General features: G+C 44.9%; 1 protein-coding gene across 3 annotated transcripts in view; it reads left to right on the top strand.

Annotated features, from left to right (window-relative positions):
• otud7a (OTU deubiquitinase 7A) overlaps positions 1 to 10,000 on the top strand; it is a 101,424-nt gene that overhangs the window by 60,029 nt on the left and 31,395 nt on the right. For all 3 annotated transcript variants that reach the window (XM_076263050.1, XM_076263059.1, XM_076263065.1), the window contains 3 exons: positions 3,324 to 3,536; positions 3,971 to 4,189; positions 9,553 to 9,654. In XM_076263050.1, the coding sequence (XP_076119165.1) occupies positions 3,324 to 3,536; positions 3,971 to 4,189; positions 9,553 to 9,654 (534 nt within the window). The remainder of the gene's footprint in view (positions 1 to 3,323; positions 3,537 to 3,970; positions 4,190 to 9,552; positions 9,655 to 10,000) is intronic.

The following is a 10,000-nucleotide window of genomic DNA, read 5'->3' as shown; positions in this document are numbered from 1 at the left end:
AACTATAGCCTCTGGGTAGTTTTTTTGTGTGCCGCTTGGCTCACTGCTGGTAGCGTAAGACTCTTGATCCTCCACTCAGGGCTGATGGTGGGGGTCCCTCTTGCAGAGATAAGATACTCACTGGAAGAGTGGGATGCAGCTGTGTTGTTGTGTGTGTATTTCTGTGCACATCTTTGTGTGTGTGTGTGTGTGTGTGTGTGTGAGTGTGTGTGTGCGTGCGTGCGTGTGTGTGCGTGTGCGTGCATATAACCATCCTAAAAGTGTGTGTTATTTTTGAAAAGCCTGTCTCTTTCTGTGTCGCATCTTCCTCTCATCTCTACTCTCTCGGTGTAAACCAAAGGTATAGCTATCTCTTTTTACACAGCTTTTTCTACCATGATTGTTTCTCTCTCTCTCTCTCTCTCTCTCTCTCTCTATTTGTGTGTGTCCTGTTACTGTGTGGCATCAACGACTGAAAACAGTGGCGCAAGTTCTCTCCACACAGCTGCCGTGTGAAAGGCAGGAATGTTTCAAACAATGCCTCCCCGTTTTGGCCAGCTTATAATGTGAGCAGTTCCGGGGGGAACCAGCACTTTGTTTTGGGTCAGAGACAGCCTGTACCCGGGCCCTGGCACAGTAAGCCACTCAGTCTGGCCCAGAAGTGGGCCAGAACCAGGCCACCTCTAAGCCCACATCACCAAGGGCAGCCCTGGCATTGGCAGGCTTTGTAATTGGGATGAAATTGAAAGGGTTTATGGGAGCTGGCAGTGCTAGCCCCAAACAATGGCTTCCAAAAAACCCGCTGAAGGATCTAAAGCCACAGCCATTAAAAGTGACCTCTCGCTCGGCTAGTAGGGAGATGTGGCATTTGCTTTGTGTTTTTGAGGTTATATTTGTCTGTGTGTTTTTGGTTATTATTTTGCAAACCAACATGCCCTACTTTCGTGTAGAACTAAAATAGGCTGAAAGATTGTGTAATCAATCATTAAAAACTCTTCAGCAGATGGTCTGTGGTCATCTGGAAGCACACATAATTGTTGCCATCACCCTTCTGACACAACCACATACTCATAGTTTCATTGTTCTCTTTGTTGTATACGGAGAACTATACAGGTCCTCCTCTCGTCTCCGTTCTGTGACCTCCCGTCTGGTTCTGGTTCTCTTTGGCAGTTCTCTTTGAGTGCGACTGTGGCTATTCACTGTCTGTTGTGGTTCCACCCCACAGTGAACTATGATTTGTCTGTTGCCCTGCTCCTAGATTGTAAGCAGACGGAGAAAGACAGCTTAGGGAGAGACTCACAATTTTGTTTGTTTCTCCTTGAACTGTATTATTTTCCTGGTTTACATATTTTTCAGTAAGTAACCTTGATGCAAGTCATTCACACAGCCTCCATGCTGGGGTAGAGAACACTTCCTCAGAGATCCTTTGTGAGGTCTGCACTTCTCCCTTCTTCTCCCTCAGTAAAGTGTGACACCAAATGATATGGTGAAGGCCATGTTTGCTACATGTAGCAGTAGCAGTGCTCATCAGGTTCACGTATGCGAGTGGCAGTCTACTGTTTTGATCGTTAGATCAGTTACTGATACTGACTGTCTTCAGCCATCTCCCATTCTTCTCAGTGGTCATCTCCTACTGTATGTAAGGCATGATGCCGAAGGATGTTGTTATGAGTTTCAGGTAGGTTTATGTGATTGAGTGCTGGTGTACTTGATCTATGGTCTGAACCACTCTCACACTCCTGCTGTGTGTTGTGTGTCAAACGTGTGTGTTCAAGGCGTCACCTTGTGCTAGCCCTTTGGTTTTAGGCCATGGCATCTGTAAAGTGCTTTTCTATGAGCTAGTGTCCATTGTTAATGTGTTACTTAAAATCTTTCTAGCTGGCTGAAGAAAAGTTAAATGTTTAATGCTCCATGAACTCCACTTTATTTTAGAACTGCACGTCAACAGGCCACAGAGGACGAGGTGGTGTTACAGAGCCAGGCGCTTGCATCATACCCATGAGAAGCTTGGGTTCTGTGCTCGACTCGCCAGGCTGGGGGTAGCGCTGGAGTCTGTGTGTACCATCGGCAGTGGCTTTGGATCTCTGCGTCCCCTGGGCTGTAATTATCCAAGGGCAATTAACTGCAGCGCTAGTAATAGAGGTTTACTCACCGGACACCTGTCTCGCATCTTAATGAGTGGTGGCTAATTCAGTTTGTGGAGAAAGTGAGCTTAGGTCAGCCTGCAAAGTTTTCCTTTATGTATGTGTTTGTCTTCTTCTTGTGTGTGTTTGGGGCACTGATTAGCGATGAATATGTATGTTTGTGTGTGTGTGTGTGTGTGTGTGTGTGTGTGTGTGTGTGTGTGTGTGTGTGTGTATGTGTGTGTGTGTGTGTGTGTGTGTGTGTGTGTGTCTGTGTGCGTGTGTGCGTGCGTGCGTGTTTGGACAGGTGTGTCTTTTTGTAAAGACAGTCTTAGTGAGAACGGGATAATACCACCCCTGTCTCTCTCTCTCTTGTTTAAGGTTAGTATATGGGTGTGTACTGTATGTGTATGGTTATGTGTGCGTATCTGTGTGAACGAGAAAGGCTGAAACAGACAGACTGTCTGTGTTTATATTTGACTCATTTTTAAACTTGATGTTGCTTTTACGCTTATAACGGTATGCACTCATTGTTCATTATCTACAGCTCTATTTGTTGTTTTTGGTAACAGCTATGTGTTCACACCTATTCAACTGGGTTTGATTAAACCTGTGTGTGTGTGTGTGTGTGTGACCAGATTGTTAACCTTATTGCTAACACTACTAAGGATGTACTTCCAGATAATGTGACCATGTACAAACATTCACGTATTATGCCAGAATGGTTTAACAGTTCCACTGATGTGTATTGTAACATCCTTAACACCCCTGATATTGTGTTTTTAGACCGAGACAGAAGGGAAGTACTTATACTTGAAATAGCATGTGTGTACGATCTCTACATGGACATGGCTTTTAATGACAAAATCATGAAGTACCAACCCATACGGACAAAACTATGTGACCTAGGCTATCAGTGCAAGCTAGTGGTGTTGATCTTTGGCAGCTTGGGGCATGTCCACAAACTTGTTTCCAGTGGGTTAAGGCTGGCAGGGCTCTCCAGCAGAAAAATAAAACAGCTAGCAAAGTTTTGCTCCATATCTGCAGTTATAGGCAGCCTTGCAGTATGGCGCAGGAGATGTTTTTTGTACCCCTGAATATCATTGAGTGACAAAGCCCTATCTTATCTCTTGAAATATTTGAATCATGTCTATTGTAATATGATTTGTGGATTTAAATAAAGAATTAAAATGTGTGTGTGTGTGTGTGTGTCACATGCAGGTAAAAACTGGGACCTGAGTGCGGCGCTGAGCGACTATGAGCAGCTCAGACAGGTGCACACGGCCAATCTGCCACAGGTGTTCAATGAGGGCCGCTACTATAAGCCGCCCGAGCATGAGAGCCACTACTACAAGCCGTTGGAGCGCGACTCCACCCCCCAGCACGTCAGCAAGATGGAGCAGGGCCTGCAGCGGCCTGAGGAGAACACGCAAGGTAGGGGGCACAAACGGGGACCCCCTAAAACTCACCGAGACAACCGAAAACCTCACTGAGACTTGAGACTTCAGACAGCCTAAAAATCTTACAGAGACTCATGAGGCAGGCCCCGCAGAGACTCAGACTTCAGACGCCCCAATACCTCATAGACACTCTAGACTACAGACACCCCAATACCTCATAGACACTCTAGACTACAGACACCCCAATACCTCATAGACACTCTAGACTACAGACGCCCCAATACCTCATAGACACTCTAGACTTTAGATGTCCCAAAAAATTCACAGATGCTTTAAAGTCACTATACTGCCAGGAAGTGCTTTAATCTATTTTTTTGACCACCGGAAAGAACCTAATTGTCTGTCTCTCCCTACTCTTTCCTCCTTCCTCTTCTTACCCTTCCTCCTCTTCCTCATCCTCCTCCACAGAGAAGCGCCTGTCGCGGGGTATCTCCCACGCGAGCTCTGCCATCATGTCGCTGGCAAGGCTGCACGTGACGGGCGAGGTGGCGCGCGAGCAGTTTCCGCTGGAGATGCCCATCTACACATTCCAGCTGCCCGACCTCAGCGTCTACAGCGAGGACTTCCGCAGCTTCATCGAGCGCGACCTTATCGAGCAGTCCACCATGGTGGCCCTGGAACAGGCCGGTCAGTGACCCACTCCTCCTCTCACTCTCCTCTTTCTTCTCTTCCTCTATTCTTCTATTCTTCTATTCTTCATCAAATATACTATTACTTCTTTCCTTTCTTCCACTATGTTGGCCCTGTTCCCCCTCAAAATCTCCTTTACGCATTCCTGCATCTATCCCTGCTCTATTTATTCAGCTCTTCTTCCATTGTATCCTCCATCTATTCCTCCTCTCTATATCGTCCCTTCTTTCATCTATTCCTCTGTATTCCATTTCCTCTTCCATCTTTTTGACTAGTCCATCGTGGCGGCGTTGGAGCAGGCTTACCAGTGCTCCTTGCTGCCTCTCACTCCCCCTGTTCTCCTTTAGACATCTCTCTGCATTCCTCTGTTCCTCTCTCTATTCTTTCGTCGATTCATCTTCACTATACCATTTCTCATTTCATCTGTTCATCTGTCTTCATGCTCTATTTCTCCATGTCTAATAGATCTTAATGTAAATATGAGATAAAATGTTGTAGGTGTTGAATTTGGGCCTGTCAATATTTTCAAATTGGCTGGTCTGTGAAGTGGGTGAGACTCTGCCTTTCTCTGAAAATCTATATGTTATTTTTTCATACAGTACAAAGCATACAGCAGAGTCTCTGTAAGTAAAGGTTACCCGTGTCCATTTTCAATCAAGCCAGCGAGTTCCCCCTTTGACCTTTGGGCTAACTTAGCATAATCCATCTCCTCATGACAAACTGGGACTGTGCCTTTGACATTTAGATGTTATTAGACCGCGACCTGTTCAATGCCACAGAGGTGATGCACATTGTCTCGTTTGACCCTGAGGCAGGCCACAAGTCACAGCTGCTTTGACCTTTGACCCTAGGCTGATGGGTGTGCTCTCATGGGAAATTGTGTTTGTGCCAATCACTGACTGTGGCATTTAGCCGCTGCGGGCCGATCTCTGACCCGTGCAGTGGTGGTCAGGTGGGGAGCTGGTGTATTTAAAGAAGATATCTGTGTGTGTTTTTGAGTTCAAAACATTAAAAACTAAACACTAATACATTTTTTTGTAATGTAAAAAATGCCTAAGCTCTGTGTTGCTAGATATCCACAAAAGTTAGTATGCTAATCAGTCAGAGATGGAGCGTCTCTCCTCAGTGGCTTTGGATTGAATGCATTGCATGTCATTTGGAGTGTTGTTGGTGCATTCAAGTCAAATTCTACAGAATTCTGCACATATCCCCTGTAAGGCCTCACAGTCCTGGCACCATGGGGCAGAGGAACAGTGCCTTCGGGTTGCCATGTCTGGTAGAGACTGGCACATGATGGCCAGCATGAGGAGGATGATACACTACAGTACAACCCCATCTACAGAGAGAGAGAGAGAGAGAGAGAGAGAGAGAGAGAGAGAGAGAGAGAGAGATTGATTGATTGAGCGCTTGATTGATTGATTGATTGAGTGATTGATTGATTGGTCCCCAGATGAAAATTACAGTACGCTGTATAGTCAGGACGCCAGGCATGGCAGAGGCTGCCTATGATGAAACAAGCATGATAAGGATGACATACAGTATGGAAAGTGTAGTACATACTGTACACACATACAAATGAATCTAAAACATTCGCTGCCACAGCCGCTCTCTCTAATCATGCTCATGTATTTAATTAGGCTAATTGGTTGGATGCCTCTGTTGCATATTGCACATAAGGTTGTGCAATAATGTTACTGTAAGGTTACAGTGTGGCAAAGACACAGGTGCTGTTGGTGCTTAATTTGGGTTATTTCGTAGGCACAGTAGTGTGTATGTGAGGATGCAGGTCTCTCATGGCCCTTTTGAAGTCTGTATTTTGTGAAATGAGATCAGTGACAAGCGTTATCTCTTTAATCTCAAAGAGGCTCCTGTGAGTGGATTTAATTCTGCACAGGACGCAGGCCGGCCATGTCATCTTTGTGAGTCAAAACGAAATGAAACGAAAACAGTAAACAGATCATGCCAACACGCGCAGACTCAGGGCCCAATCCAATTAGCTGTGTGATGAAAAGATTATCAAACATCTGCCTTTGTTACACAGAGATTAAGTCCTCTTCAGTCAGATCCCCCACGAGATGAGAGCTACTCAGATGGCTAATTAGGAGATGACGAGCAGGCCCTAGTAGCAGCAGCTGTATCCGAGGCTGATCGGAGCTGGGTCTGGTCAGGATTTGACCCGGATTTGAGATGTATCTGAACCTCTTCTCGGTACTGGTCAGGGCCAAATTAAGACCAGGTCTGGGCAGCATTTCTGTGTGTGTGTGTGTGTGTGTGTGTGTTCGTGTGTGTGTGTGTGTGTGTGTGTTCGTGTGTGTGTGTGTGTGTGTGTGTGTGTGTGTGTGTGTGTGTGTGTGTGTGTTTGTGTGTGTGTGTGTGTCTGAAACCACATGGAGCTGCATCAGTACCAGGCCTTCTTCAGAGTCAGATGTCTTGTAGCATCTGGAGCCCAGACCAGCATGACTCTAGTAGAAATAGACAGAAAGAAAGTGCTGTTAAATAGATAATTCAGGTGTTTAAAGAGGAAAAGCACCCATCCTTAATGCTGACCATGCCCTCCTGGCTGTCAGAGAGAGACGTCTGGTAGGGACGGGTCCCAGTCTGCTATGTGCTTTTGTGTGAGGGAGGGGGGCGACAGCCTGGAATGGTCTGTTGTCTTAAGAGGCGTTTAATAAATGATACTGCAGAGCCCTGCAGGGCTCGAGCTGTCTAGAGACAGACTGCAGTCTCAGGTCGCTGCTGTGTGTGTGTGTGTGTGTGTGTGTCTTTTTGTCTGAGTGTACTTGTTGTGTATTTGTATGTGTGTGTGTGTGTGTGTGTGTGTGTGTGTGTGTGTGTGTGTGTGTGTGTGTATACATGAGAGAGTGAGAGAGTGTATGTGCCTGAAACTGTGTTGGTGTGTGTGTGTGTGTGTATGTCTTTTTCTCTGAATGTATGTGCTTGTGCTTGTTGTGTATGTGTGTGTGTGTACTGTAAGTGTGTGTGTGTGTGTGTGTATGAGAGCGAGAGAGAGAGAGAGTATGTGCCTGAACCGGTGTGTGTGCACATTTGTATGTATGTGTGTGTGTGTGTGTATTGGAGAAGGAAACACCCTAGGGGTATGTGTGGGGGCAGAGCTTCTGGGTAAAGGTCTCTTCGCTGCCCACTCGCCCCCTCTCTGTTGCCTGAGGGCAGGTGTGTGTTAGGAAACACTCCTGGGGGAGTGGTGTGTGTGTGTGTGTGTGTGTGTGTGTGTGTGTGTGTGTGTGTGTGTGTGTGTGTGTACGTACGTTCATGGGGGCAGTGACAGGAAAAAGCAGCACTCGGAAGGAAGTTGCTCACCTCAGCTCAGGCCTGTGCAGATCGGCTGCTCTGTGTGTGTGTGTGTGTGTGTGTGTGTGTGTGCGTGCGTGCTCGTGTGTGTGTGTGTGTGCGTGCGTGCGTGCGCGCGTGTGTGCGTGTGTGTGTGTGTGTGAGAGAGAGAGAGAGAGGTTTTGCAGGATCATGTGATAGTTTGATCATGCTCTAGGTTCACACCCACAAACTGGTCTGAATTCAGCTCAGCTGCTGTTGGACTGGGAGATAGCACGGGGGTGTATCAGGGATCTGCACATCACTGCTGAATGTTAATGTGCTCTTAGCATTTCACGCTTACTTTCACGCTAAAATGGAATGCATTCTGTTCTCTAAAAGTCCACAGGACCTATTAAGTCCACTGTTGAAGACCAAGTTATTGCAAAATTTTCCCTGAATGCAGCTCATATATATATATATATATATATTAGGGGTGTAACGGTTCATGTATTCGTATTGAACCGAAACGGTACGGGCGTCACGGTTCGGTGCATGAATTTACACGGAGAATACACGGTATAAAAATACATAAAACTCGTGTGCGGATTAATTAATGTCATGCGCAATTACTGTTAAGTAGCGAGAGTTACGGGAGTTCTTTAGCGACACCTAACGCTAATCTGTAGGTCGTCAGTCGAGTCCGTCAGTCATTAGCAGCACTAAGGTTAGACCCACAAGAGTTAGAGGATCCGCTGGTCTCTTTAAGATCGCAAGTTTGAGAACTTCAGTTACAGTAACGTTAGTACAGGCGAAAGAGTGGTGGATAAGATGAAACTGTGTGTCGGCGTTGTTCAGCAGTTGTTGGGTATGTGAGTGGAAAAAATGCTACACATATTCGAAGCCATCACCCAGATGATGTAGGCTACCAATCACCGAAACGAGGGGGGAAAAAACTTCCCCTGCGCTTCAGCAGCCTTTGGATACACATACAAATAGGGCCAAAACCTATGGCTTAAATTAAATGATTTCGTAATGACAGAAAGCTATGTAAATCGCGTGGTAATTACCTTTATGTTGGTGTAACTTGTAACTTCTCACATGAGGAGCTGGTAGTGTTAAGTGCATAGACAGTAAAATAAAGTGACAACGCTAACCAGGCTAATAAACAAACCATGCTACGGTGAGTTAACGTCAAAGGGCAAAGTCACGTGACTTCTAGTTGTAGTCTGTTTATGAAATGAAAGGAGCAATTTCGTTTTTTTTAAAAAGGCAAAATAGTGTGATATTTTCACAGTTAGTAGGCTAGATTATTACTTTACACACAATGAAAAATATTGAGGCAAATTGTAGACCCTTCCATATACAACTAAACACAGATGTTGAAGGTCTTGCTTAAGTGGATTTTTAAAAATCATTTTTCTATGTAATTTGCACTTTCAGAAATAAGAGATACTGTAGGCCTATTTTCAGTTTTATAGCTGATTGTCTTATTTTGTTTACAAGTTACAGATGGAGTCTGGGTACTTATTGTACTGTTTAGCCTACATCTTACACACTTCAGGCTGTTGCAGATAGCTCAGGGAAGAGACTGTATGACACTAGGTGGTACAGCCTGAGAAATGCACAATAAAAAAAAATGCTTTCTGCATTTTTGTTTTGCTTTTCCCTCCATTGTACCGAACTCGTACCGAACCGTGATGTCCGAACCGAGGTATGAACCGAACCGTGACTTCTGTGTACCGTTACACCCCTAATATATATATATATATATATATATATATATATATATATATATATATATATAAGGCTATGTAGGCTAAAGAGTCATATCGTGGGGAGTTTATTGTTTCATTTTGGCAAGTAGCTGTGTAATTAGCGGGATAATGTATAGAACGCCCGTCATTATTGGAAAAATAAGTCCCTTCAGGGCGCCCTGTTGGGACTTACTGTATTTTCCCAATAATGACCGGCGTTCTATACAGTACATTATCCCTTACATTCCACTTAAATGGAATGTGGTCTTCCCCCTATCAATTCAGCTGTTTTTCTCTCCCCTCTCTTTATCTGTCTATTTATCTCTCCTCCTGAAGGTCGTCTGAACTGGTGGTCCACCATGTGCACTAGCTGTAAAAAGCTGCTTCCTCTGGCCACCACTGGGGATGGGAACTGCCTGCTGCATGCGGCCTCTTTGGGTGAGTGTCTCTCTCTCACACACACACACACTCACACACACACACACTCACGTCACACACACACACACCAGAGATGGGCACAAATACATCAAAATGTATTTCCAAATAAAATACCAAATACCCACCTTAAAAATGTATCAAAATAAGCTACAAAATACAGCAGCCAAAAAATGTATAAAAATAAAATATATTTTTGTATTTTCGAAATACTACAAATACTTCTTTCTAAAAGCATTTTTTGTCTATCCCTTCACTTGTACACTACCTGGAAAATCATCTGAAAGCAAGAGACTCTTTCCATAATCAGTCAACAGATTAGATATGCTGACCCCTCATGTTAGACATC

The sequence above is a fragment of the Alosa pseudoharengus genome, unplaced genomic scaffold, assembly GCF_046254945.1.
Source record: "Alosa pseudoharengus isolate Yale_2024_CS ecotype anadromous, Long Island Sound unplaced genomic scaffold, YU_APseudo_1.1 YU_APseudo_1.1_scf_10, whole genome shotgun sequence".
In the NCBI taxonomy this organism is placed as follows: Eukaryota; Metazoa; Chordata; class Actinopteri; order Clupeiformes; family Clupeidae; genus Alosa; species Alosa pseudoharengus.
The sequence above is the reverse complement of the archived record's forward strand: the minus strand, read 5'-3'. Positions and strand labels throughout refer to the sequence as shown.